Here is a 27,305-nt window from a genome sequence, read left to right as displayed (position 1 = left end):
AACCATGAGGAGTTTCATGTCAACATGAGGAAAAACTTCTTTATGCTGAGGGTGGCAGAGCACTTGAATAGGCTGTCCAGGAGGTTGTGGAGTCTCCCTCTCTGGAGCCATCCCAAAGCCCCCTGGACACGTTCCTGTGTGACCTGCTCTAGGTGGCCCTGCCTTGGCAGGGAGTTGGACTGGATGATCTCCAGAGATCCCTTCCAACACCAATGACTCTGTGAACCATAGGTATTAACCACAGTGCAGGTCAGTCTCTCCTCCCAAGGAACAAGTGACAGGCTGAAAGTGAACGGCCTCAGGTTGTGCCAGGGGAGGTTTAGGCTGGATATTACGACAAATTTCTTCAGCAAAAGGGTTGTCAAGCACTGGAACAGGCTGCCCAGGGAAGCACTGGAGTCCCCATCCCTGGAGGTATTTTACAGACATTGTGATGTAGCACTTGGGGACATGGTTTAGTGATGGAGTTGGTAATACTGGGTTAATGGTTAGACTCTGATCTTAAAGATCTTTTCCAACCTACACAATTCTATGATTCTGTGTTCAGCAGCATTAACACTGAATAGCTGGAACACCGCAGAAGGTCTGGAAATCCCTGCAGTTATCCTCTGATCCTGAAAATTACCAACCAACCAAAGCCCTGCTCATTGCAATAGGGCTCCCCAAGGCACCGGGATTCACTCCCTCTCCACCCAACATCTCCAGCTCCCCCAGGCTGATGTGACACTTCAGTGGTATTTTTAATTCATACTTGTCCTGTTGTGGTTTTAATGTAAAAACAAGATGTAAATGTGAGACCTTCTCAGTGCTTATGGGAAGCTGCTTCTGGCCTCAGAGATGCGATGAACCCTTTGGAGCTGGTTAAGCTCTGCGCTCGCACTCTGCCCTGCACCGTAAAGTCCTGGCAAATTACCAGAGCTCTTCAAGATAAAGCCAGTAGTGAAATAAACTGCTTGCACCGTAAGCTCAGGCACCGGACCTGCAGCAGCAGTGACACCTTAACCACCTCTCCACTTCAGCGCAATGCAGACCCCGGGAGCACGCTGAAAAGCCGACGGGCACCGCCTCCCCTTCACACTTACAAGACTAAGTATCACCGAGGGGAGTGGAAAGGCGATTTTCCCCTTCTAACGAGCTATCTGCAAAGACACACCGCAAAGCAGCAGTGGTCACCCTCATACAGCTCCCTCCTGAAGGGCTGAAGAGTGTGTTTTGCCAGCCAAGGTGGAGCAGGACGCTGCCCCTAAACACCTTCCTCCTCTCAGACGGCAAGCGAACACTCACTCTCCTCAACGAACAGTTGTAACTGCCATGCCGCCCAGCGGCCAGCACCCTCCTCCTTAAAGGGATAGTCCCACAAGCACGCCCCGCCCGGCAGGAGGGGCGGCTGTCGGTGTGTCATGTCTGCCCGCCCGCCGTGTTGGTCGCTCAGATCTGGGGCTGTGCCGCGGCCGCGCCGTTGTTATGTACTGCCTGGTGCGCCTGGGCCCGCTGCGGCCGCTGGTGCACCCGCGCAGCGCCCCGCTGCTCGCTGCCGCCGCTCCCCGTATCCTGTGCCGCGGTCCCCATCAGGCCTGGGCCGGCCTCAGCCCGCCGCTGCCCCTGGTAACGCTGCGATCCGCCGCCGGCAGCTCCGCCAAGGTAGGGGGGCTGGGAGGGGGCTCGGTTGGGACCCGGTCTCCTGAGGTACTGCCCTGTGTGAGGCGGCAGCGCGGCCCAGGGCCCGCCTCTGAGGGGAGATGTCTCGGTGAGGAGCGGGTTGTAGCTTCGATTAAAGCACAAAGTTGTCCTGGCCTGGAAGTGTTTCCCAGCTTTTTAGGAGTGTCTTCAAGGTTACCTGGCCTGCAGCACCCTGGCGTGTTTTCCCTGCGAGCTGCGGAGTTTGAGCACGTCGGGTGAGTGATGAGGAAATAAAGGCGTTTCGGTAGCCCACGCAGAGCGGGGCAGGCGGCTGCTCCCGGTGATCGTGGCTGAAAGGGTTTGCTGACAGCAGCAGCGGGTCCCCAGCCTGACTGCGCCGTGTCATCAGCTGAGAGGTAAAACACCAACGTGCACCCCGTTAGGGACCTGTTTCACTGTGCTTTCAACATCCAGGTGATTTCTTGGAGGTGGGAAGGGAAAAGTAATACGAATTTCTACTGTTACAGAATCACAGAGTGGTTTGGGTTGGAAAGGACCTTAAGATCATTAGGTTCCAACCTCCCTGCCATGGGTCACACTAGGCCATGTTGCCCAAGGCTCTGTCCAGCCTGGCCTTGAACACTGCCAGGGATGGAGCATTCACTGCTTCCTTGGGTAACTTGTGCCAGTGCCTCAGCACCCTCACAGTAAAGAACTTCTTCCTTATAGCTAACCTGAGCTCGTGTTTAAGCCCATTGCCCCTCATCCTGTCGCTACAGTCTCTAATGACGAGTCCCTCTCTGGTATCCCTATAGGTGCCCTTCAGGTCCTGAAAGGCTGCTTTCATTGCATTCACTGGTTGGGGGGGGGGGGGGGGTAATTTGAATTTACTCGGTATGAAAAATTACATGCAGGTGTTTTTTCCAGTTCAGGAAGTTATTAAATCATGTTCATACATGATTTTATTGGAGCAATCCCAGGCATAGCTACAGGTTGGGCAAAGAAGAGATTCAGAGCAGCTCTGCGGAGGACTTGGGGGTGCTGGTCAATGAGAAAATGAACATGAGCAGGCTTCAGTGTGCGCTCACAGCCCAGAAAGCCAACCATATTCTGGGCTGCATCAAAAGGAGCATGACCAGCAGGTTGAAGAAGGTGATCCTGCCCCTCTACTCTGCTCCCATGAGACCTCACCTGGAGTATTGTGTGCAGTTCTGGTGTCCTCAACATAAAAAGGACCTGGAGCTGCTGGAACAAGTCCAGAGGAGGCCACGAGGATGATCAGGGGCTGGAGCACGTCCCGTATGAAGATAGGCTGAGAAAGTTGGGGCTGTTCAGCCTGGAGAAGAGAAGGCTGCGTGGAGACCTCATAGCAGCCTTCCAGTATCTGAAGGGGGCCTATAAGGATGCTGGGGAAGGACTCTTCATTAGGGACTGTAGTGACAGGACAAGGGGTAACGGGTTCAAACTTAAACAGAGGAAGTTTAAATTGGATATAAGGATGAAGTTCTTTACTGTCAGGGTGGTGAGGCACTGGAATGGGTTGTCCAGGGATGTTGTGAATGTTCCATCCCTGGCAGCGTTTAAGGCCAGGTTTGATGAAAGCCTTGTGTGAGATGGTTTAGTGTGAGGTGTCCCTGCCCATGGCAGGGGGGTTGGAACTTGATGATCTTAAGGTCCTTTCCAACCCTAACTATTCTATGATTCTATACTGTATTTCAGTAGGATACAGGGGTCTGCTTGACACCTGCTTCTGAATGTAAGCTTTCAATACAAAGCCTCATGTACAAGTTTTAATTTCCACAGCTTAAATATTCAGGTTAACTTTGGTAGCCTCATTACAAAGCATAACATGACGCTTCAAATTTTTTTTCATGTCCTTAGTTTGCTTAGGAAGCTGAATCTTTGCCTAAATTATGTGAACAGACCTGGCTTTCTAGGAGAAATATTGTAGCAGAATTATATGGCAGATGGGTAGCTTTCTTTGGTAAGTTGTGCATTGTTGAGGACACAACTGTACTGGGTAATCCAAATAACATCTGTCAGAGTGAGACTTTTGTAACATCTTGCTTCAATACCATGCAGAAATTGCTTGGCTTGTGAGCCTGAGAGCATGAGTGAATTGAAATGTACTTGAATGATGAGAACAAGCTATTCTTCAGTCCTTGTAACCCATCTTGCAGTTGTGGCTGTGAGACATGGAGTTCCCCTGAGGCTTATGTATCTGTAGATTTGTCAGCTCCTATTTTCATGACAGCTGTGTGAAAAAAATTCTCGTGTTTGGCTCCTTAAATTAGTAATAATCATCTTTGGATGAAAAAATCACTGTAAGCTGTTAAGTCTTTAACTACCATTCAAACCATGCTTGGCTTTTAAGAAAATCGCACTGTTGAATAAATGAGCATTCTTGACTAAACACATGCTGTTGGTTGAATTGTTAGGACAGCTTTTGGCAGAAGGTACTGTGAAACTGTTTTGTTCAGTTTGGCTCATGAGCCAAAAAAACCCCAAAAGCTAATGTTATCTGGTTTTTTTTTAAGATATGATAATCAAAATAAGTTGAGCTACACAATTCCCTAAATACATATTTAGAGAAAAAGAGAAAGCAGCAGCAACTGTAGGGGTTTCGGAGGAGTGGTGTGGTTGGTATGTTTGTAATCACAGATTAAAGCCAGTTCATCCTACCACAAGTGTTGTGGGAGGAGCCTCTCATGTGTATCCTAATTTGCACTCTCACTGACTCCAGGGCTTAATCAAAAGTATTTTTCTTCTAATTTTCTTCTAATTGAAAGCAATCTACAGCAGGACAAAGTGCTGCCAGGCACTCAGTAGCTTGTCGCTGTCCTGTGGGCAGCAGTGGCCTTTAGTGTGCTTGACAGGTTGTCATGACTGCTGCTGAATTCAGCTGGAAAGAAAGGACTCTTCTAATCTTTCCTGACAACTGCTCACTAATTAGAGAAAAATCCTGAGGTCTCTGTGGAAACGTTTTCTTTCTCCCGTTTGTATTTCTTCTATGGCAAGTATGAGGAGGTATCCAAGGGCTGTCTGTTTTACTAGCCCTTCTTTGCCTGCATCACACTATCACATTGCTCTGGGGTATATTTTAGTATGAAGTTCTGCACTTAAAATTTACCCAGATAAAAGCTGTCAATAAATTTCACTATGACAAATGAAAAAACTTTTCAGTGAAGTTAGACTATTTACACCAGCACTGACATGTCTGTGTAGCTGTTGGCTACGCTGTGGCAACAGCATAGCTCATGGCTGTCAGCAGCAGTTCCCTGGTTCATCCTTTTTTCAGCTGCTCTACAGAGTGTGATTTATAGGAACTTAAATGTTGGACTTCTATCAGGAAGTTGCTAGTAAGTGAGCATCAGTTGGTATCGTGTAGGCTTCCAGCTTCCAGCAGCTTAGCTCTTGAGCAAAAAGCTGTGTTACAAGAATTCGCTGTATAAAGCTGAGCAGTGGGTGTAAGCAAAGATCTCTTTGGCACCTCTGTCTCATCTCTCAAGTGACTGCTATACTGATGCGAAAGAGCAAAAACGTGTTACTAACTTCCCAAAGCATTCTGAGCAGTGCTGTGTGCAAGCCACTTCTCTCATTATTTCAGATTGGCTCAACTGACTGGAATATGGTATTGTGCTTAATGGTAATAAATACTTTTGTTTTCTTTTTAGGATGCAGGTGGATCCTCTGAAAAGGCAGCCACAGATCTCAGTGGTGAAAACAAGAAACTCAACAAATCCCAGCAGCTGAAACGAGTGTTTAAAGAGTATGGTGCTGTAGGGGTTTCATTCCATGTTGGAATTTCATTAGTATCTCTAGGTATCTTCTACCTGGCTGTGTCAAGGTGAGGTTTTTACAGTTGTCTGTAGCCTCTAGTTAATGTTTACTTGTGCAAGGGGACATTTACTTTGTGCCACTTTGATCTATACACAGTAATCTTCTGTATTCTGAGTTTAAATAGATCTATAAATGGATCTAATCTCCCATCAGGCATGAGAGAAGTTGGATGTACGTGGTTTGTTTTCATAAATTCAAGATCCATGGTGAGCAGGTGAAAACAGCAGAGTGGAAACTGCACTGGAGTAACTAAACAGATGAGAGAATTCATTTTTGTTCTGCAGAGATATCTTTTATTCTCATGCAGTAGCATGGTCTGTAGAGATAGAGCCATACAAAAGTGCTGGTGCTTAGAGATAAATTTGTTTTTCTGGGTGTTGAACTCTGTTTTTGCAGTTGAACTGCAGAAGGTAGCAGAAACTGAAACAGGATTAGATTACAAAAGAAAATACTAGATAACCATATAGGAGTCAGGTGGCAAATGGTGTCTGTGGCTCCTGGTGGGAATGCCTCAGTTATACATAATCTTTGAGCATGAGGTATTCCAGTTGAGGAGATAGGGAAACACACTACTCCTCAGAATATTCCCTGCTGCTTAATCTTGCCTTCAGTGCGGGTATGTGAATGCTGATTCCTCTCATTTAGTACATCGTGGCACACACAGGGTGACAATGAATTTTCTTCCTTCAGGTATGATTTAACAGCTTTGGAAAATTACTCCAAATGTAGGGACCTTGATGAAAGCTGTTACGTCTGTAGGGAGTTAAAATATTAATGGATTTGGTGAATAACACTTATTTGAGATCCATAATACTTCCTTCACGTGCTTGATTTTAGATAAGATACTTATCATTTTCTCAGCTTTTGCTCCTCTGTTAGAACACTCTAAGCCTAGCAACAGATTCTTCATTTGCTTTGGGTCAGTCTATATTATGTGATAAATTTCAGCAAGACACAAAGAGGCTTCATTGTAAATCTTGGGAAGATGAATTTCCAATACCAGTTCACAAATTTCTGAGTATTCTCTATGCACACGCTGCAGCTATACAGTTGTAGAACTAAGAACATATTTGACTGCACAGTAACTTGTCCTTATATTTAAGGGGAAGAAAAAGTGCATTTGATAATATTGCATGTGTTGTTGCTACAGAAGAAACTTAAGCTGTTACTGCTGAACTGGTTGGTTGAGTTTCTTATTTAACAATGTCTAATTTGTAAGTAATTTATAAAAAATTCCAGTTGGATGCCATGTAAATTTCCCTGGGAAAGAAAAAATGGCATTTTTTATTTTTTAGTATGCAACCTTAAAATAAAGAGACCTTGTGTTCTTTTTCCGCAGTGGAGTGGATATGACTGCAGTTCTCTTCAAACTTGGTTTCAGTGAATCATCGTTGCAATCTAAAATGGCAGCTGGCACAAGTACATTTGTGCTGGCATATGCCATTCACAAGTTGTTCGCTCCAGTAAGAATCAGCATTACCGTAGTTTCTGTGCCATTTGTTGTCCGATACTGCCGGAAGATTGGTTTCTTCAAACCTCCTACCCCAAATCCATGAGGATTTCTTACTGGTTTTTACTCCAATTGTTTTTATTGGTTTTTTAATGCTCTATATCCACATAGCTTTTCAGATTGTTAAATTTCTTTAAAAGATTTGTTTGGATCCATGTAAATGCTGACCTCCTCTTGCATTTCTTACTTGTTCTTTCAGGTGAATGGTGGTGAATGGTACACTGTGAAAAGTGCTGTCCTTCTTTCCATTTTGCCACCTCTTCTTTAGAAAAGCCTGTTAAAATGGTTTTCACTGCAAGTGGTAATAGAAGTGCTTGACAATGAGCTGTCTCTTTAGAACACACAGTTCTAGGACTTTATAATCTAGCTTTTGGGGCCTTAATTTTTTTTTTTTTTCTTGTCAAAATAGAGTGTGAGCATTAGTTTGTGTCTGTGTATTTGGAAAACAGTAAGATTCTCTTCCTAATAGGCTGTGGGATCAACAATATCCTACTATATGAATAGTTCCTTTGGTAAGCGTATATACTGGAATCTAAAGTGGTAGGTGGGTGTTTCTTTTGTTTCTTTTGTTATAAGAGGCATACATCATGACCACAGTCTTGCAGCACAACACACATGCTGAGTTAACTTAGGCAGGAGTACCCGCACGCTTAATAATTGCGCAGTAATAATTATTTTAGCCAGAATAGGCGATGCACTGTTCTGAAACTACAGCTTCTTTGAGGTGCTTATAGAATCATAGAATAGTTAGGGTTGGAATGGACCTTAAGATCATCAAGTTCCAACCCCCCTGCCATGGGCAGGGACACCTCACTCTAAACCATATCACCCAAGGCCTCGTCCAACCTGGCCTTGAACACTGCCAGGGATGGAGCATTCATAACCTCCTTGGGCACCCCATTCCAGTGCTTCACCACCGTAACAGGAAAGAATTTCCTCCTTATATCCAGTCTAAACTTCCCCTGTTTAAGTTTTAACCCATTACCCCTTGTGCTATCACTACAGTCCCTAATGAACAGTCCCTCCCCAGCATCCCTATAGGCCCCATGCTTCCATGTTTCAAGAGTTTATTTGAAGATGGGTTTTATTTATAGGCTAGGAGCTGGCCTTAATAAAGTCCTTTTTGTGTTGTTTATTTTATGCCTATAGACTCTGCTGAAATCAGTGTAACCAGAATTACCTCCTGTGGGAACATACTCCAAAGATTATCAAGTCAGAGGCAAAGGTATCTGTGGGTTTTTAATGTATTGAGATCTGGCTGTGTACTAGGCACGCATTTTTTAATCTGAAAACTAATCCTAGCAGCTTTCTGCTTCTGTGGATGAAACTCAAAACGGCACCTGAAGTCCAGACATTGCAACTCATAGCTTCCCAAGAGCAATTGGTGTGCTGTTGTCTGCCAGACTTTTGAATGTACCAATTAGAGGTGATTTTCAGTCTTATTTGGGTGCTGTTCCTGCTAGAGTGCAGCTGCACGTGCATATATTTATGTACCACTTTTCAGTTAAAGACTGGATCTCAAATACTTGAGTATTGACTACAGCATCATGGTAAACCTGGGTTTCAGACTCAGGACTGTGCTGCTGTGAGATAGCATAGCTTAAGTCAAATCCGTCAGACTTCAGAACCGGTTCCTCCTTCCAGGTCTGCTCTTTTACACTGGCCTTTGTTGATACTTACCCCAAGGTGGCTCTGACGCAATCTGTTTGGTCAGGAATCTGATTAAAGCAAAATAGCAGGCAGTTACCCTGAAATTTAGTGAACTGAGAGAAAGGGAAATCTGTAGAAGAGGTAGTTTACTTCCTTTGCCCTGTGGATACCAGAGCCTGCCAGCTGAAAGCAAGGAACCCCGTTGGTCTGTGGGGCTGTGCTTTTAGCCTGTTGAGGGGTTTGTGTCTTAGGGTGGAAACAGTCCCTGCAGTGAGCAGATACACATACTGGAGGCTTAATATATAATGCAGACATAGCCATCCATGGCACATGTGTAAAGGTGCATTACACTGGTATTTTGTGCAGTGTTTTAACAGCCACAGGAGCAGGGCACACTGAGTATTAGCCTTGCTCTGTGCCTGTAGAGCTGTAAGTTGTCACTAAGAGAACTTATGTCATGCACAGCTGCTTGGCTTTCTTGTTAGAATATGGAGCCAGTGCTCTGGTGCTTCACATACCCATGTGTGGAGGAGGAATGGCTGTCCCATTCATTTGAACTAGCTGCTTATTCCCAAAAATAAAAGAAACAAAATGCAGTTGGCTTGCTCCTGTTGTGTGCCTGTTTGCAATATGGCTGCTGAAGCTGCCAGCTTGGCCAGGGCACTAGCTTCAACTTGCCAGCTCTAATTAAAGCGTAAGGAAGTTCTACCTTTATCCCTGAGTAATCTGTGTGATTATACCTGTTATGTGGATGGAAGCTGAGTGCAGCATATACTTAAATTTCAAGTGGGCAGTCACTGTTTCTTAAGAGTAAGTTTTAGTTTGGCTTTTTTTTCTCTCCTGGTCACGGAAGCCTTTGTGTTTTGGTTTATTGTTAGTGCATGTCCTCCCTGTTTGTATTGGTTCAGGGCAATGTTCAGTTAACAAGGATAAAAGAACTCCAGAATCATCATGTGGCAGCCTTGATTTATTTACTCAGTCATTTCTAATAAGTATGTTTCACCCTAAAGTTGATAGAAAAGGAAGATGCAAGCTTTTTCTTTTTCTAAAAAGTCTCTCTGTAAAGCAGGAATCATTTAAAGCAAATGCACCTCAAAGTTCTTAGTGCTGGTACTTTTATCTGGAGACTTCCTTGCTGTAAAGATACAGCTTAATTTAAATTATGAACAGGATTCAGATGACCTATTCAGATAAACATGTTTGTATAAACTACTGGCAATCTTCGATAAAGTTTTTTTTATAAAGTATTATATTAATTTGAGAGTATATTTTGAATTCTAGAATCCTTGCTGTAAAAAGATTTTTTTTAATGGTTTGTAAAATAGCGATGACCTTAAAGCCTTATAATGAAAATACAATAAATTGCTTTCTCTTAGTTTGCTTGGAGTTTTATCAGTTTGTATGCTTTGATGGCAAGTGGCCTGACCCTTGCTCCATTTTAGGGAATAACATCTTACACCACCAGATGTTAACATTAGTTCTTGTTACATATCCCATTGGAAAACAGTACTTTCCAGCCCTTTCTCGCAGAAGTGCTTTCAGACTGTGTTGTCTTTGAATAACTGCATTTAAAGAAAGGATGAACCTAGGCTTCTGCCTAGGTTCAGTGGTTGTAGAAAAGTCACAAAAGGTAAGTGGCAACGTGTTTGGTACTTGTAGTCCTGTATGGCAAATGTAGAATAGGGTGTGACCATACCTACTTTTGGTACCTGCACTTTGAGCAAGAACTTTATACCAGCCTCCTTTTTGACAGAGGTGGGAAGTAAACTTACCGTGTGATCACAGCCAAAGAATCAAGCTGTCCTGATGGTAAAGACAAGGGGTTAGACACAGCCAGTGAAAGTGATAATGCCATCAGGAGCCTTACCATATTGTCAGCATTATACAACACATCTTTATTTCGGAAGTTGACTGCTCACGTTTAAGCTAAAAAGTAGACAAAAATAATGCACACATCATTTTTAGGACATTTCAAGAAACGCATTCGCCTTGCTCATTTTCAGATTACACCACAGTTATGATACCCTTAGCAGCCCAGTAAATTCAGAGGCAGGTATCTCTAGGATATTGCACTGTTCAATAAGCTAAAACAACTTACTCTTGTTGTTGGACCAATGAACCTTTACCAGGACAGACCACATCATAAGAGCCTTGAACAGCTTAATACTTACATCAACAAACCTGGCCCACACATGACAAGATTTCAAGTATACTTTTAAGTATTCCACAATGTCCAGCTAGAAGTCAAATAACTTTACGTTACGATCAGAATTTAATAAGACGGCCAACCCAAAGACTTGCATTCCAATTGCCACTAGATTCCAAGACCTGCTTTTTGTATTGTAGGCATTACAGTAGTCACAGTACAAGACTCTCATTGATCCCATGAGGTTGTCCCTGCTAAGACTGTGTTCTGGATGGGGCAGCACCATCGCTTTTTCTGCTACTGGGCACCTTTGTAGAGTTTGCTGTAATCCAGGGATGAAGTAGTACATCCTTCAGGGGTAGTCGACAGAATGGGCTATGCTTCAGAAGCTTTGAAATTAAATCCCTCGCACCTTCTGTGACAAATGGAGGAAACTTGAATTCCACCTAGGGAAAAAGAAGGATACTAAACATGATGCAGAAGTTCCTTGACAATAACCAAACTAGACACAAAGGGCCCTACCCTACGATGTACATCTAGAAAGGCTGAGTCAGCCTCAGGCTATGCACCTTATGCCTGTTGAGGCAAGATTAAGTAACTTCATCATAATCCTGAAGAAAACAAGGTTCTCAGAACTGAAGCTAATATACTGGCTCAATGTACTTAAGATCAGTTTGCTGGGACCACTCTACGGTATGCAACAGGAAAGGTTAAGCTTACTTCTTTTCAGTAACACATTAGATGTTAAATATTCGTGTTATAAATTAGAAAAGGAAAGAGAAGATTGGCTGCTTCATGAAGAGGTAGAAGTTCAGGTGCAGGCAGAAACAGGGTAGAACTAAGTATATAAGGTGTGGAGGGCCAGAGCAAGTTTAACCTCTATGAGCTGGCCTTGTGTCCTTGAAGCAGAGAAGGGCATGAGAGGAGGGGAGTTGCGGTGGAAAGGAGGAACTCGGCTAACGACTGGAGGAACGAGTGGACAGCAGCACTGGACCAATCAGTATAGTAGTATATGCGCATGAACTCAAGGCAGTAACCTATCAGTGTTTCTGGTGGCACATGCTTGTAGAACAATAATATAAAAAGCCTGTTAGCAAAACAATAAAGATCTTTGGCCTATACCCCACCAGAGACCATGTCATCAATCTCCACAATAAGGCAAGGTATCTTTAAGGTCTCATTCTACTGAATGAGTGAAGATTGTTTTAGGGATTTAGTTTTAGAATCATAGAATAGTTAGGGTTGGAAAGGACCTGAAGATCATTCAGTTCCAACCTCCCTGCCATGGGCAGGTATACCTCACACTAAACCATCTCACACAAGGCTCTGTCCAACCTCACCTTGAACACCGTCAGGGATGGAACATTCACAACGTCCCTGGGCGACCCATTCCAGTGCCTCACCACCCTTACAGGAAAGACTTCCCCCTTATATACAATCTAAACTTCCCCTGTTTAGGTTTTAACCCATTACCCCTTGTCCTATCACTATAGTCCCTAATGAAGAGTCCATCCCCAGTATCCTTATAGGCCCCCTTCAGATACTGGAAGGCTGCTATGAGGTCTCCATGCAGCCTTCTCTTCTCCAGGCTGAACAGCCCCAACTTTCTCAACCTGTACAGGAGGTGCTCCAGTCCCCTGGTCATTCTCGTTGCCCTCCTCTGGACTTGTTCCAGCAGTTCCATGTCCTTTTTATGTTGAGGACACCAGAACTGCACACAATACTCCAGGTGAGGTCTCACGAGAGCAGAGGGGCAGGATCACCTCCTTCAACCTGCTGGTCACACTCCTTTTGATGCAGCCCAGGATACAGTTGGCTTTCTGGGCTGCGAGCTCACACTGATGGCTCATGTTAAGTTTCTCATCAGCCAACTCTCCAAGTCCTTCTCCACAGGGCTACTCTGAGTCCCTTCTCTGCCCAACCTGTAGCTGTGCCTGGGATTGCTCTGACCCAGGTGTAGGACCTTGCACTTGGCATGGCACATGGCACATTTTATGTGTATCATTATGTCTTTCTACAGTTCTAGTAGAAATACATGCCCTGCTTCAAAATGACAATTTGTTACATTTCAGTAAGAAAACAGATAGGACAATTCATCTGCCTCAGTCCAAGTAAGCATGGCACATACCCTGGAGATAGCTCTGTAGGTTTCCTGGTATGTTTCTGATTCAAAAGGTGGTTTCCCTACAAGGAATTCGTAGCACAGAACTCCCAGGCTCCAAATATCCACCTTTTCATCATGTGTTCTTCCCTCAATCATTTCAGGAGGTAGGTAGTCAAGTGTCCCACAGAGAGTTGTTCTCCTGAATAAAAGGCAAAGTTAATAATTTACTGATTATGGCAATTGTAAGATCCTTTTAAAGAGCCAGATAAAAGCTAATGCTAGCAATCACCTGTACTTCAGTGTTGTCTGCCCTGGATAGACTGCACCACCAGAACACTTGGTAAAGAAGTGCTAGCAGTAATTTTGCCAATTTTGCTTTAAAGCATTCCAATCACTGCAGTCAGCCTGATACCTCCTTTCTTTATTCCACTTTCTAGATTAAGTATAGTATTCCTTTGTCAGATGCAATTCACACTAATTAGGAAATGACTTAAGTATATTGCTAGAGTGATGCTTGAACACAAGCGCTGGTCTGTGATCTGAGGGACTGCTATAACCCTAACAACAGTACACCAACCTTCTTCACTTCCAGGTTCAGCAAGTTTTCAAATACACAAGTTGCTGCAGTGGCCGAGTTCTTAAAGGATTTTTTCCCCCTATTTTAGGAAGTCAACATTTACTTCCATTCCACAACTGTAAGAGTGACAGAAAGTAACATTTTCATTACAGAAGTCTTTCACTGCACAAGGTATGTACTACCTTCTCACCTAGAAGATGGAGCATGCACAGACCATCCAAAGTCAGCAATTTTTAGTTCTCCATTTGAGCCAAGCAGCAAGTTTTCTGGCTTGATGTCTCGATGAATCACGTTCTTTGAATGACAATATGATAGAGCATCTGCTAGTTCCGTGATGTACTGTATTAAGAAAGAACAAAACTTTAAATTCATTGTCACTCTAGCTTATCTGGCTATATTATAGCCTTTTCTAGGCCTAATTAAAAGTTACAGCAATTATTCCTCAAACCCTTGGAAGTCTGACAATACAGGCTCTGTCTGATATGACCAAGCACTAACAACTATCCTCAGCAGTGCTGAATATCGTATCAGTGCTGTGCAGCAACATCTTCTCAATTTCTTTCTTTCTTGTTGCAAGTACATCAACTAGCATCTAAGGAATCACAGTTTCACACGAAAACACAGAGCTTTATCTGAAGATCTAGCTTTATGCTGCAAATATTCCAAATACGAAGAGCAAGTAACACAGAAGCTAGAACAACCTACAGTAGCAGTTCTTTGCTCATCAAACTTGGTGAGCTTCTGAAGTTCTTTGTAGACTTCTCCACGTGGTGCATACTCTAGGATAAGGTAGACCCTCGTAACATCATGGAAGTAGCCATATAATCTGAGGATATTGGGGTGCCTGCAAAAAAAACATTTAAATGTTTTTCTGAACAGGTATATTTGTCCATATAACTTTAATTTCCCTTTCCTGCCTCCCCCCTTTCAATGTAATCTTGTAAGTGTGCCTTCAGCTCACAACATACCAATTGAGAGCTTCATAGCAGATAGATGGTGTTTATCTAAGCAGCAGTTTAGATTCCCTGCTAGCAAGCAGCTAACCAAAAGTTTAGCCAGTTCAGATCTTCTTGTCCATACCCTTCTACAGCAAGTGGAAGAGTAATGACCACCGAAGGTACCAATTCTTATGGGTTTTGGAATTTAGCACCTTGTGGGCTTATTTTCTGAGAAGCAAAATGCCAGAAACAAACTCAGACTTTGAGAAAAAGCTGTTACCCACATAAATCCAAGCAGCAGGAAGTTCTTACCAAAGGTTGCTTCATTGCAAGGTAGACAAAGACAAATCTCCTTGCAGAAAAGCAAGAATTCTAACTAGCAATTTCAAGGTGTCACACACTTAAAAAGAAACTTCTCTTCTTCAGTAGGTTACACTGTCATAAACGAGGTTATTTTATTTATTTGAACACAAAGAGTGTAACTGGTCATGAAATTTTACCTAAGATGAGACTGTATTTCAACTTCTCTTCGTAGCTGATGTTCTACACCAGCCTCCTCAAGCTGTGACTTAAAGAGCACTTTCAGTGCCAGAATAAATTTACTCCGCTTCTCACGTGCCAGGTACACATTTCCAAATTTTCCTTTCCCCAGAGGACGACCAATTTCAAAATCATCAAGAGACCATTGCCTTCTGTAAGAGGAAAGAACAAGTTACAAAACCTAGATACCTGTGTGGGCTTTGACTCCTAGGTTTACAGTCTATAGTGTTCCTGTTCAATACTTAGTGATCTGAACTAGAATTTAGTCTTTACACCACCAAGAGAATAAAATATGCCTTGAGACTTTTCAAAAAAAAGTTCTGAAAGCTTGTCTCTTCCTTCCTAAAGTTTACACACAGACACACTAATGTCAACCACACTACTACAAAATACCAAGCTAGGCTCACTTCAATACACTTAATAGAGACCTATCACTAGAGCATTTCAGAGCTATTTAAGATAGCCATACTACAGGTCTAACTTCACCCTTGAACTCCAGCCTGTTGCACATATGACAGAGCCTTTGTTTTCAAGTGTGCATCTTGTGATTGCAGCAGTGGCTATCAGTGTTCTCTCATGGGAAGAGCTATTATGCATTTAGCCAAAAGTTCTCTTTAGGTTACAGGAAGTTCTTGCTCCTGAGAATTACCAGGTCAAAGTAAGCTTTCCTAGTTTCATCTGCTGTCTCTATGAAGTAAGTGTAGGGCCACAGCTCTCCACAACAAAGAGGCTCAAGTAACTTTCAGCTTAGCTGCAACTAAGTTACAGCATGAAGTCCTAAAGGACAAAACCAAGCCGACCCAACAGGGCTCAGTTAGCTTAAAACAATTTAGATATAAAACTTACTTTTTAGTCTCTTCCTTTTTCTGTTTAGAGGTGCTTTCTGCTTCAGAACTTTTTGCTACGTATAGAGAAATAGATCAGTTTTAAGAAACAGACCCAGAACCACAAGACAAAAATTCACATGGAAGCAAATCTAGCCTCTGTGCAGTATCTCAAGCAGTTCTTTAAATACATTCACTGGCAATTTCAACAACTTACTACTAGCAAAGCAGCATAGAAGTTACCAGAGACAAACATATAATTTTAAAAGCTTTCTTACAATATTTTATATACAAAAGATTAACATGAATACTGGAATAACTGATGTACGAGTACCACTTACATTAATTCACAGACAAATGAGCATCTGCGAATTCTTAAACACCCATATTGGACCTACATGGGTAACTCTGGCAACAAGGAGAATGCAGTAACTTCTAAGCTGAAGTTGTGCTGCTATTCTGTTTTGGGGCACAACCAAGTACTTCTCTCTAAGGCCATCTCTCCACATAATCAACATTAGCTTTTTCTGCACTCTGCTTCTTAGAACATAAGTATCCCAAGTATCATAACTGTACAAACGTGTATACACCTTCTTCAGAATTACCAGGTGCTGAAGTCTGTTGAGATTTTTCATTGTTTTTGCTTGGGACTTGAGGCCTAGCAGTCGCTTGGACCGGTAATTTTGGTTGGGGCTGCTGTGTTGTCTGGTGATTAGACAGTTTTTGGTTTGACGATATAGGCTTTTGTGTCTGTACTGGAACTCGCTGGGCAAAGTTTGAAGAGCAAAGAACACGTTGTGCTTGAGCTCCGCTGTTTAGTAACTGACTCTGGGCGGAATGATGAGACACAGGGACACGCTTTGGGCCATCCCCAAAGGGATTAGCAACCTTCAAAAAGAAAAGATTGTGTATTACTTGTAGAATAGCGTAGCACAACCTTTATGGCCACATTCATAAAACAGGAGAACACCACAAAGTACATGAACAGGAAAAGTTAGTGTAGTCTGATCTCGCTTATGATTAAAAGCATTCTTAAATTTCTACACTGACAAGAAAGTTAAGTTTTCTACAACAGCAAACATACTTATAGCTAGCAGAACTTTTCCATACACTTCTCCAGCACATCAGCCAAAGGTATTGAGACAGCAGATCCTTACTATAAAAGCATACACTGCTTTGAGTCATTGCTTCCTTTAACGCTGGTCATCTTAACATACATTGCACTGCAACAGGCGTTCCACAGAACAAAGCAAATTTACTCAGTAAAAGTAGATAGCTGAACCTTAACATTTTATTTCCAATAAGGGAAAGTAGTTTGGGTTTATGCTTAAGAAAATTCTTCGTTCAAAACAGGGTTTGGGTTGGAGGGGACCTTAAAGCTCACTCAGTTCCAACCCCCTACCACAGACAGGGGCACCTTCTACTAGACCAGGCTGCTCCAAGCCCCAACCAACCTGGCCTTGAACACTGCCAGGGATGGGACAGCGATTCGAACTGCCCCATTCTCTGAGGAACCTAGCTGTTCTAGAATACTTTGGCTACAGTGAAGTTCAAATGCTAATGATTAGCTTTAACAATTTTGGCAATTATTTCCTGTGCATAGAAGCTACCTTTTCAAGACAGCTTTTCCCATTTTTGCTGCTTAGTACAGCTGATAATTACTACAGTTTGGAACCTGTAGCTCATGCGTTATAAGGATAAACGCACCCACCAACCTAACAAGTCATTTACCTTTACAGTACGGCTGTGGTACCCAGAGCGGTTCTCCTTTGTATTCTTGTCCATAGCGCCCGAAAACAGCAACTACCTAGAGCTTAGCCTACAGACAGGACGTGGCAAACAGAGTCAGCTCCACAGAAAACACCACGCCTCGGGTCTCCCTTCCCCATACTCGAGCGCCGGGAGGCCCCAAGACCTAGCTATACACCACCTATACACCACAGCCACCCGTACGCGAGCGCCGGGAATCCCCAGGACCTAGCTGTACCCTAGCTATACACCACCGCCAAACTGCGCTCGCAGCCTCCCGCCGGCCAAAACTCTCCCATCCAGCGCCCACGGTGCCCAGGGCCCACGCAGCACGGAACCCCGGCGGCCGCTCACCCCCAAGCTCCGCTGCCTCCGGCCGCCACAACTGTTTAAATTCAAACCGCCCTCCCTTAAATACCCTTTAAACCACCGCCTCTCACCATTGGCCCTTCTTCCGCTGCTCGCGCCCGCTGATTGGCTGCTTTTCAACCGACCCGCAGGCCCATTGGCTCTCTACACGCTCCGCTCGTTGCGAGGCCGAGCGTGGCCGCCGTGAGCCTCTGGGGCGCATGCGTAACGGCAGCCTGCTGCGTACCCGGCGCTGGCCCGCCCCGCCCGCCCCGAGGGCGGTGTTTGCGCTACATGCGTATTTTACGTACCGTCTCTCCGCCGTTGGCTCCTTCCGTACTCCAACTGCGTGGACCGGCGCCGCTCGCACACTTTGCTCCGCCAAGTCTCTGCCTGCTCGGGTCTTCCACTACGCAAATCGCGTACGCCCAGACCACCCACCTGTGGCAACGCTACAACTACCGTCCCCTCCTCGCAGCCACCGAGGCCTCGGAGTCTGCCGCCGCCGCGGGGGGAAGGGCGCCAGGTTCGTCCCGCATCCCGCGAGGCACCAGCCGTTTTCCTCTCCTTCAGCACACACTACCCGCTGGCACGGGCCGAGGGAGAGGCGGTGCTGCCACCTCGCGTGGAGCCGAGCGCGAGTGGGGCCAGGGGCCATTGTGTGCAGCCGGTGAGGTAGGTGCCCCGGTGGCAGCTCGCAGCCCCGAGGGGCGGGAGGACGGGCAGAGGGGTGAAGCAGGCCTCAGCCTCGCGCTTGCTGGGACGTGCGGCCCAGGGCAGCACCCACGTGCCGCTAGTTCTTGAGGACAAGTGCGAAGGGTTCCCCTGCCTCGGCGCAGCACAGCGCGACAGGGGACGCCTGTCCTGAGGTGGCTCCACCGGTCCGCGGACCCCTCGTGTCACAGCAGCGGTGACCCGCAGCCCGTGGCAGTGCCCAAAACCGCACGGGTTCTCGAGGAGACGCCGAGCGGCAGTGGACAATCAGCGAGTGCAGTTTGCAAGCAGCAGCATAACAGGAGTGTGAGGCTGCTGTGCTGTCTCAGCTGCCCCTGTGGTCCTGCTCACGTCTGTGAGGGGGACCTTGGCTGCCGAGTGACAAGCGGCAGCTGAAGCTAGGTTCAGTACTTCGGGCCTCTAAAGAACCGTGATCGAAGGCAACTTTTAACTGTCTCTGCGGTGTTGAAAACAAGCGCGGAGGCGAACCAGTTGTGTGTGTTGGTGTTCACAAGTGGTACAGGATAGGTAAAAAGAAGATGTCGGGTCGCCGTGTCGCTGCAGCATGTGATAGACGTCAGCTGCCACGGGGCATGGGTAGCATGGCATCCCCCCTCCTTGACCCGCGCCCGCTTCGACTGCCGTTTCTCGAGGCTGACGTGAGTAGGACTTTTCGGAGGGGGGGCGTGCTCTTGGGGCGGGCTCGGCCTGCCGGGGTCTGAGCGGTCCGGCAGCGGGAGGTGCTTGCGGCCGCGTAGCCCAGGTGCGGGGCGGCCTGCAGCGCGGTGCAGCAGTGTCAGCACTTGCTGTTTCACAGCCCGCTCACGTCCCCGTGTTTGGGATCGCGGTGTCTCAGCGGAAGCAGCGTTTCGGAGCTTTACGGCTGGGACACAAAAGCACCCGGCTCCCCGCCTCCCCCCAGCAATCGCCCTCCTGCTGCGAGTCGGATTCCTGGGTCAGCCCGGGGCCTGCCGCTTCCGTCCCGCCCTGAGCGCGGCTGTGCCGGCTCGGGCCAAGGCCCCGACCTCCCCGGAAGGGGAACGGGAAGGGGACGTGGTTTGGGACCCCGGGCGCGGCCGCTGCCGCCCCGCCCCTCCGCGCCGCCCGGGGGCTTCCTCGGCGCGTCACAGGTCACGTGACACCGGGACCTGCCAGGGCCCTTGCGTGGTGTCACGGTCATGTGATATTGCGATTCTCTCCCTTCAAGAGTCGCCTCCAATCGATCTGCGGGCGCTCGATGCAGCAGCCTTCGCGGAGGAGCATTCTTCGGTCCCGGCCGCCGCCGCCGCCTCCTCCCTTGCCGCCGCCGCCCATCGATGCGCTCAGGGCTCCGGTCGCCATTTTAGGGGGAGAGCGAGGGAGGCAGAAGGAAGGGTCGGTAGGTACCGGGGCCGCGCCGCGCTGTCCTCCGCCTTCGGCTCCGCTGCCCGGGCCGGGCCTCGCCCTCGGCAGCTCCCGCCCGAAGCTGCCCGCCCCTCCCCGGGCTCTGGAAGCCCGCGTACTGTGGCCGCAGCGCTCCAGCTGAGCACTCCCCGCCCTCATTCAGCCCCTTTGCCCCCCACGCCCCCTCGCTGCCCGGTTATTGGTCCCGGAGCCGGTTACGGCGGTGCAGCCCGGGGCTGTGAGAGGGTTTGCGGGCGGTGGGGAGGATGCGGTGTCGCGGGGTGAGAGAGAGGGGGGGGAGGCGGGAGGGTGCCAGTGTGGGGCTGCCCTGCATGGTTTGGGTCGATCCTCTCCCCAGTGCCCGGGGCCGCCTTCTGGCGGGGCTCAGTGAAAGGCCTTGACAGAATCATTCTGCTAGCTAATGCCGTATTATTTCTGTCTTCTCCATTGCTCCTTAATATACAGTTCGTGCTCTGTTTATTGGTGAGGTTTTAATTTCTACAGCAGCCAAGTGCAACAGGTTTTTCCTTGCTTTTTTTTTTCCTTTCAGTTTAATATTTCTGATTCTTACTTAAAATAAAGGTGTCTGCACTGAAATTGGGCAGGATATGCTTTATTTGAAGGTTGTGCTTTTTCCATGAGACTCTCTTGTATGTATTTTTTCTTCTTTATTTATTTCAGGCCCCTCCAAGGCATTCCTTGCTCACAATGTATAGAACAAAAGTCAGTTTGAAAGACCGTCAGCAACTTTATAAACTGATAATTAGTCAGCTGCTTTATGATGGATACATAAATATTGCCAATGGCTTGATAAATGAGATAAAACCACAATCAGTCTGTGCACCATCTGAACAACTGCTGCACCTAATTAAGTTAGGTAAGCTGCAATAAAAAGCTAACATAAAAGTCTAGTTTCTAAATCTCTAGTTTAAATCCTTGTGAATTAAGAGGTTAGAGTTACTGACAATGTCTTTTATGCAATGGTTATGTCTAGTAATAGCATAACGCTTCACATACTTAGATAAAGCCTTTGCCTCTGTGGCTTTTTTGAAGGGCATTCTAGCTCTGTGTTTCATTGTTTAGTATGCATTAAAAACAAAACATCACATAGACAAAATCCTTTTGTTTGCACTTCTGTAACACATAAGAATACTTGCTCAAGGTCTTGGATGACTGGCAACCTTCTAAAAGCACATTCCATTAAACAGGATCACTGCGTCCACAGACCTAACAGTTTTGTGCCAGACCCACCCAGTTCTGTGCCAACTTTAGAGATATTTTCTATGTGATTCTTCCTGACAGTGCTGGAAAGGGAGCAAGCCCTTCCATTGGCAGGCTTTGCTAGCCTTGGTATATCAGTCTCAAGAAAATTAGCTTCGCAATCAAGGTTCTTAGAAAAGGTATTACCTGTTCTATCTGTGCATTTTTCTCTGAAAGTATGTCTGTGCCACAGTATGTAGTCACAACACCAGAGCTGCTGTTGAAACAAGCTGACTTCAGATACTTGAAGAGGTCTAGCCGTACCATCATTGTATTGTAACTGGTTCTGCTACCTGAACTAGTTAACTTCCAAGGGTATAAATAAGTTAAGCCCTGTCTCTGAAATAAGAATGCTAGACTTGCAATTTGTACATGAAAGCAAGAAAAATTTGCATTTGATGGATCGATGATCAAAGTTGGGCACATAGCTGGAAATTCTTGTGTCTGCTCTGTTACCACTTCCAGTGCTGAACTGTCTTCGTAGATGCATTCTGGAAATAAATAAAAATCTATAGGGTGGGTGCAAAGAGGAGTAAATATTTCTGTTTGCAATGCTGCACTAATTATTGTTGGAGTAGAGGGGTTTTTCCTGCAGTGCAGTGAAAGAAAGAAGAATTGATAAATGCTTCAGTCTTTTATTTTAAATCTCATGTAACAGTGCTGGAGCTTCTTTCTTCCTCTGTGAAAAGCTGCTAGTGGCTTCACAGACTTGATTGTCAGTACATTTGTCATACTATCTTTCTACAGTGTTTGATGGTTGTATTTTCACAGTTAATTTTGGGAACTGTGTTCTGCTGTAGAGTAGCCAAATTACTTCTCACTTCTCATGAGAAGTACTGCTGTGTCACTAAATCTGTTCTGCTAGTTTAGCCTTGTTCACCAGGAGCTGCCTCTCAAAACCTGACTTGTAGCTGTTACCAAAGCCTATAGCATAGGAACGGATCTGTCTAAGGAGAAGGTTAACCTGTTTTAAGTGCATCAACTTCTCTCTTCCAGGAATGGAGAACGATGACAGTGCTGTTCAGTATGCAATTGGACGGTCAGATACGGTAGCTCCAGGCACAGGAATTGATTTGGAATTTGATGCAGATGTACAGACCATGTCTCCCGAGGCTTCTGAATATGAGACTTGTTATGTGACATCTCACAAAGGGCCGTGTCGTGTAGCTACATATAGCAGAGATGGACAGTTAATAGCTACAGGATCTGCTGATGCCTCAATAAAAATTCTTGACACAGAGAGAATGTTGGCCAAAAGTGCTATGCCTATTGAGGTAAAATATGACTTGAATCATAACCACTGTGTGAATTCTTGAGATGCTGTCTGTTCCATGCTGTGTCTGTGCCATGTGGCTGGCTCAGTGGGTTCTGTCTCGCCATATTTCCTACTCCAACGGCGGCTCTATAAAGTACCCTTGAGGAGAAGGAAGAAGAAATAGGGCAAGTATACCTGTGTAACTCCTGGCAGCAGTCCTAAGAATTGAGCCAGAAATTGCTTCTAATAGATGATTATTGTAGCTGATAATTGCTACACTGTATGAACGCAGTTCATTGTTGAGCCCACTTACGCCTTTGGCCTCTAGTGGCTGTGTTTCAGAACTGTTTCACATAATACATGTTTGTTTGTATCATTTTTTTCCTCCAGTGTGGTTACTAGGTAGCAGTTAGGAAGTGGGTGAGTTCGGGTAGTTTGCAAATTTTCAGCAGTATCCTGTGAGTAGAAGTTACGGTTTTCCTGGTTGCTACAGTGGCCCTTAATTCTTACAGCAATAGAGTATTCTGGTTTGGACTACTTATGACAGTGGTATGTTTTCTTGCACCCATTCTCTGCTGCTGAAACTAGCATGTCCTTGAGCAAGTCAGTTGACCTTTGTGAAGATACAGGGATCTTATATGATAACAGTATCTGATGAGCCTTCAAATAACTGAGATAATGGTGATATGTGCCTAGGCATGTGTCAGAAATGTAGTTGTTTAGCTGCTCTGGCAAGCATAAAACCTACTTTTTCTGTTAAAAAGCATGCCTGCTTTCTAACACTGACTTTTTCAATGTTCTTTGTAGGTCATGATGAATGAGACGGCACAGCAAAACATGGAAAACCATCCTGTTATTCGAACTCTGTATGATCATGTGGATGAAGTTACATGCTTAGCTTTTCATCCAACAGAACAGATCCTAGCATCTGGTTCAAGGGACTACACACTTAAATTATTTGATTATTCAAAACCCTCTGCCAAAAGAGCCTTCAAATACATACAGGTTAGATATGATACCAGTTCAGAGCAACCAAAGCTTGAATGTATATGTACCTGAGGTATCAGTAACCTGAATTGTGTCTGGGTTTATAAGTGCTTAGGTTTGTAGGAGTATGCACATACAAAATGTGAAGACATTATGGTAATTACAAGTTAAGAGTTCATGCATAATGGATACCTACATTCCTAAGATCTAGTGCCTGTCTGCTTTTTTTTAATTTAGATTAGATCTGATCTGGGTAACTGTGACGTCAATTATATTTTATTCCTTTTGGAGGAGTTTGGGATTATATGGTGGTGGGCTTTGGGGTTTGTGACTGGCTGATGGAATGTCCTGTCACTCTTGTGCAATATCCCAAAAATGAGAAGGCATTGCAAGCTGCTTCAGGACAAAAAATAAGGCAGCCTGTCATTTTAATCCTATGGGAAGCATTTTCTATTTTAAAAAAGCAGAACACATTGTGATAACTGATAATTTAACCAGGTTTTTAGCACTTTAATGCCACCAGAATTGACGCTTCCATTTCAGACTTTTTTCTTACACCAATTATGTATTTTTGATCAAACAGGAGGCAGAGATGTTGCGCTCAATTTCTTTTCACCCTTCTGGAGATTTCATACTTGTTGGTACTCAGCACCCTACTTTACGACTGTACGATATCAATACTTTCCAGTGTTTTGTGTCTTGCAATCCTCAAGATCAGCACACTGATGCCATATGTTCAGTAAATTACAACACCAGTGCAAACATGTATGTGACAGGAAGTAAGGATGGATGCATCAAACTGTGGGATGGTGTTTCAAATCGCTGCATCACTACTTTTGAGAAGGCACATGATGGAGCTGAAGTCTGTTCTGCTATTTTTTCCAAAAACTCAAAGTATATCTTGTCAAGTGGAAAAGACTCTGTAGCTAAACTATGGGAGATATCCACTGGTCGAACACTGGTCAAATATACAGGTATGTGGCCTTCCAAGTACCTTCCCTTTCAGGTACTGAACCACAGCAGTGGTGGTAATATTGTCAGAAGAACAGGAGTTCTTAAAAGACACTGGGAGACTGCTGCTTTGAGGTTAAATTGCCCCAAACTTTTGAAAACATTTAAATAGACTAATTCCAGAAGAGAAACTGTGATTCCTGTATGTCAGTGTAAATATTTAGTGTGAGTGCATTTTGGAGGCTTTTCTGACACAGTTACTCCATTGCTTTGGAGCGAAGTTGTGACTAAATTAGGGGGAAGTAAGAAGGAGCGCTGCCCTGAGGACCACTTGTGGATAGAGTTTAGAAACAATGATTATTAAAACAAAAATACATCATCACTTTTCCGGCTAGAGTAGGGACACAGTTTAAACTGGAAGGGTCAAAACCAACACTTAATCCATTTTTCTGGCTAGAGTAGGCCACGTTCCCTCAGAGCACCCACTCAGACAGGGGTAATTGAACCTACTTTGTGGCAGTTTAGACTTGTGTGTGAAAGATGGCTCTGGTAAGTTGTGGCAATATTCTGTAATAGCTACAGCTGGTTGGTTTCCTTTCCATTGACACAAGGTGGTCCTACTCGGATCATTCTAGCAATACCATGCTTTGATCTCTGCAGGACTTAAATGGTGAAGGATGCAGAAGCTTTGCATACAGTAGCAGCTAAGTGACAGGGAAGCTTTTGAGTCAAGCACTAATGTGCTTAAGCATTATAAGTCATAGCATAAAAGACGAGAGGATGTTGCTTTTGGGGTGTGTATGGTCCTTTTCTGTATGCTAGCTCTGTCTGCTCTCAACCAGCAGAGTGCAGCACCTCCTTGATAAACTTTGGCAACATACTAGGTAGGATGCAGGTGTGTGCATTGCAGAGTAAATGCCTATATAGGAAACTACATGTTTTATTTGAAGGGTTTGGAGGGGAAGTATGGCCAAGTTAGCTTATATAGTGCTGTATGATATGTAGATTAAAACCGAAAGTTGTCCTTGGTATTGAGAATCTATGTGTTTGACTGTTATTTTGCCTTAGTTACAGCTGTAAGCCTAATACAAAATATATAAGGCAAAAGTGCTTTTCAAGTTAAGTGACTGCACTCACAGTGAGTGGCTGGACTTGACTGACACAGTTGGAGTAGTTAATCTTTCTGTCCTTTAAGAAGTTTTAGAATGTACTATGTTTATTAACTGTTCCTTATTAACTCACCTGTTGTATGTGGAAGCAGTAGACTGAGAAAATAAGGCTCCTTTATAGACTGCAGACATTGATGCTTATGGGAGGTTTGTTCTTAGGTCTTTGGAAACTTCCGAAAACTGATCCTATCTGTGTTAATGTTTTGCTGCATGTGTTTAGGAGCTGGTTTGAGTGGACGACAAGTACACAGGACACAAGCTGTCTTCAACCACACAGAAGATTATGTGCTGCTTCCGGATGAAAGGACCATAAGTCTCTGCTGCTGGGACTCAAGAACTGCTGAAAGGAGAAATCTTCTTTCTCTGGGGCACAACAGCATTGTCCGTTGCATTGTCCATTCTCCTACAAATCCTGGCTTCATGACCTGCAGTGATGACTACAGGGCTAGATTCTGGTACAGAAGGTCGACGACAGACTAAGAACTTCTTTGTAAGACAGTGATGCTCCAGATTGATTCTATCATCTTGAATTGATTGTACTGCCGACAGATACCTACAAGAAAGCTGTGCTGTGTCTGGTCTTTCATTCTGTCAAGTGTGGCAGAAACAATATAAAAATACTAAGTTTTGCACCATGCTAATTTTTTTTATTAGTGTGTGTGGCATCAATTTTTTTCAGTCATCTCCAATTGTACTCAAGGAGTGGAGAGGGGAAGGAGGGGGGCAAAGACTAAAATGATCCTTGCAGAAAGGATTAAACTTGTTTTCCTGTCTTTCTAAATCCCACATAACAATAATGTGACTGTATCTTGCTCAAACTGGGCAGTGTGAGCCAGTTTTGCTCTGCATTGTATCTGTGCAATTCCACTGAAGTCTGTTTAAAGAATGGATTACGCAAGTAACAGCAGAACTTGGCAAATACTTAATGAAGCCTTAAGCTGCCTTCAGTTCTGATCATTCTTTGTAAAACTGTTTTGTATTTTTTGTCTGAGGGGGGTTTTGGTGTATTTTTTTTTTTCTTTTCAGTTATTTTCCAAGTGTCCCTTCAGTTCTGAGCCAGTTTTGTGCCATAAGAACTTGGAACAGGATCTTAAACTGTTCAGATGAATTCCAGAAATGGTGTTCTAGTTCTGGTATTAACGCTCAGACTTAAAATCGGGTCTTGTTTTGAATTTATCTTGACAAGTGGGATCTTGAAATGAATTCATGGTATTTCCAAGAAATACCCACATTGCAAATGTAAAATGTGCTGTGGCATGTGAAAATGAGAATAATTTTGCCGTCAAGACCTCTAGTATCCTATCCAAGAAGCTGTTGTGCATATTAATTTTTGTACGTGTACCTCAGAAATGTCATTTTACTTCATTTTATTGAGTAATTTTCATTCTGCTACACAGCACTTGAATAACATTTTTTCTTCATTATTCAGAAACCCAGAATCAGTGTTTCTTCTCCTTGTTACCGCCGTAGTTCAGGTGTCCCAGACCTCATCCCATTCAGCTGGAGTACAGGTCATTAAGGAACTGTGCTTAAACCTTCTGTAAGCTTGAAAATTCACTACTCTTTTTACAGAGAGTTGCCTGTGCAAAGCTTTAAACATATTGATTGATGCATCTTTGCACAGTGCTTTCAGGCTTCATATTTGGGAGGCTTCCTCTAGTCAAAAGCTCAGCACTTGCCTTCATGAGGATTTTTAAATATAAGATTATTCTTCCTGCTGGATTAACTCCCCATTCCCAC

At 44.7% G+C, this 27,305-nt stretch overlaps 3 protein-coding genes across 6 annotated transcripts; 2 read left to right on the top strand and 1 right to left on the bottom strand.

The window, feature by feature from the left end:
- Positions 1–1,368: 1,368 nt before the first annotated feature.
- FAM210B (family with sequence similarity 210 member B) lies at positions 1,369–7,532 on the top strand. Its single transcript, XM_061375347.1, has 3 exons — positions 1,369–1,641; positions 5,295–5,467; positions 6,800–7,532. Exons 1-3 carry the CDS (start codon positions 1,465–1,467, stop codon positions 7,014–7,016), a joined length of 567 nt encoding a protein of 188 aa, XP_061231331.1. The 5' UTR covers positions 1,369–1,464; the 3' UTR covers positions 7,017–7,532.
- A 2,966-nt stretch (positions 7,533–10,498) lies between these two features.
- AURKA (aurora kinase A) lies at positions 10,499–18,279 on the bottom strand. 4 transcript variants are annotated; one of them, XM_061375448.1, is made up of 9 exons: positions 18,158–18,279; positions 17,481–17,568; positions 16,355–16,637; positions 15,772–15,826; positions 14,886–15,077; positions 14,153–14,291; positions 13,638–13,786; positions 12,895–13,069; positions 10,499–11,212 (listed from the first exon to the last, which is right to left on the bottom strand). In XM_061375448.1, exons 2-9 carry the CDS (start codon positions 17,532–17,534, stop codon positions 11,021–11,023), a joined length of 1,239 nt encoding a protein of 412 aa, XP_061231432.1. In that variant the 5' UTR covers positions 17,535–17,568; positions 18,158–18,279; the 3' UTR covers positions 10,499–11,020. The 4 variants fall into 4 exon arrangements, with proteins under 4 accessions (XP_061231432.1, XP_061231434.1, XP_061231435.1 ...); XM_061375450.1 differs by lacking the exon at positions 18,158–18,279 and adding an exon at positions 17,917–18,031; XM_061375451.1 differs by lacking the exon at positions 18,158–18,279 and adding an exon at positions 17,837–17,865.
- Positions 18,280–18,399: 120 nt separating this feature from the next.
- CSTF1 (cleavage stimulation factor subunit 1) lies at positions 18,400–26,720 on the top strand. Its single transcript, XM_061375447.1, has 7 exons — positions 18,400–19,219; positions 19,768–19,938; positions 20,625–20,820; positions 22,200–22,477; positions 23,266–23,463; positions 24,029–24,419; positions 25,786–26,720. Exons 1-7 carry the CDS (start codon positions 19,100–19,102, stop codon positions 26,043–26,045), a joined length of 1,614 nt encoding a protein of 537 aa, XP_061231431.1. The 5' UTR covers positions 18,400–19,099; the 3' UTR covers positions 26,046–26,720.
- The last annotated feature ends 585 nt before the right edge of the window (positions 26,721–27,305 follow it).

The sequence above is a fragment of the Neopsephotus bourkii genome, unplaced genomic scaffold (assembly GCF_033783945.1).
Source record: "Neopsephotus bourkii isolate Nb327-2 ecotype Australia unplaced genomic scaffold, CSIRO-AGI_Nbou_v1 NB_1663, whole genome shotgun sequence".
Lineage (NCBI taxonomy): Eukaryota > Metazoa > Chordata > Aves > Psittaciformes > Psittacidae > Neopsephotus > Neopsephotus bourkii.
This window is presented reverse-complemented; position numbering and strand designations above follow the sequence as displayed.

Excerpts from the sequence above, each read along its gene's own strand:
- FAM210B (XM_061375347.1), top strand. The coding sequence starts at position 1,465 with ATGTACTGCCTGGTGCGCCTGGGCCCGCTGCGGCCGCTGGTGCACCCG. Across the intron at positions 1,642-5,294 it reads CCGCCGGCAGCTCCGCCAAG|GATGCAGGTGGATCCTCTGA; the intron begins GTAGGGGGGCTG and ends TTTTCTTTTTAG. Across the intron at positions 5,468-6,799 it reads TTCTACCTGGCTGTGTCAAG|TGGAGTGGATATGACTGCAG; the intron begins GTGAGGTTTTTA and ends CTTTTTCCGCAG.
- CSTF1 (XM_061375447.1), top strand. The coding sequence starts at position 19,100 with ATGTCGGGTCGCCGTGTCGCTGCAGCATGTGATAGACGTCAGCTGCCA. Across the intron at positions 20,821-22,199 it reads GCTGCACCTAATTAAGTTAG|GAATGGAGAACGATGACAGT; the intron begins GTAAGCTGCAAT and ends TCTCTCTTCCAG. Across the intron at positions 23,464-24,028 it reads GAGCCTTCAAATACATACAG|GAGGCAGAGATGTTGCGCTC; the intron begins GTTAGATATGAT and ends TTGATCAAACAG.
- AURKA (XM_061375448.1), bottom strand. The coding sequence starts at position 17,534 with ATGGACAAGAATACAAAGGAGAACCGCTCTGGGTACCACAGCCGTACT. Across the intron at positions 13,787-14,152 it reads ATGAGCAAAGAACTGCTACT|TACATCACGGAACTAGCAGA; the intron begins GTAGGTTGTTCT and ends TTCTTAATACAG. Across the intron at positions 13,070-13,637 it reads GTGCATGCTCCATCTTCTAG|GAGAACAACTCTCTGTGGGA; the intron begins GTGAGAAGGTAG and ends CCTTTTATTCAG.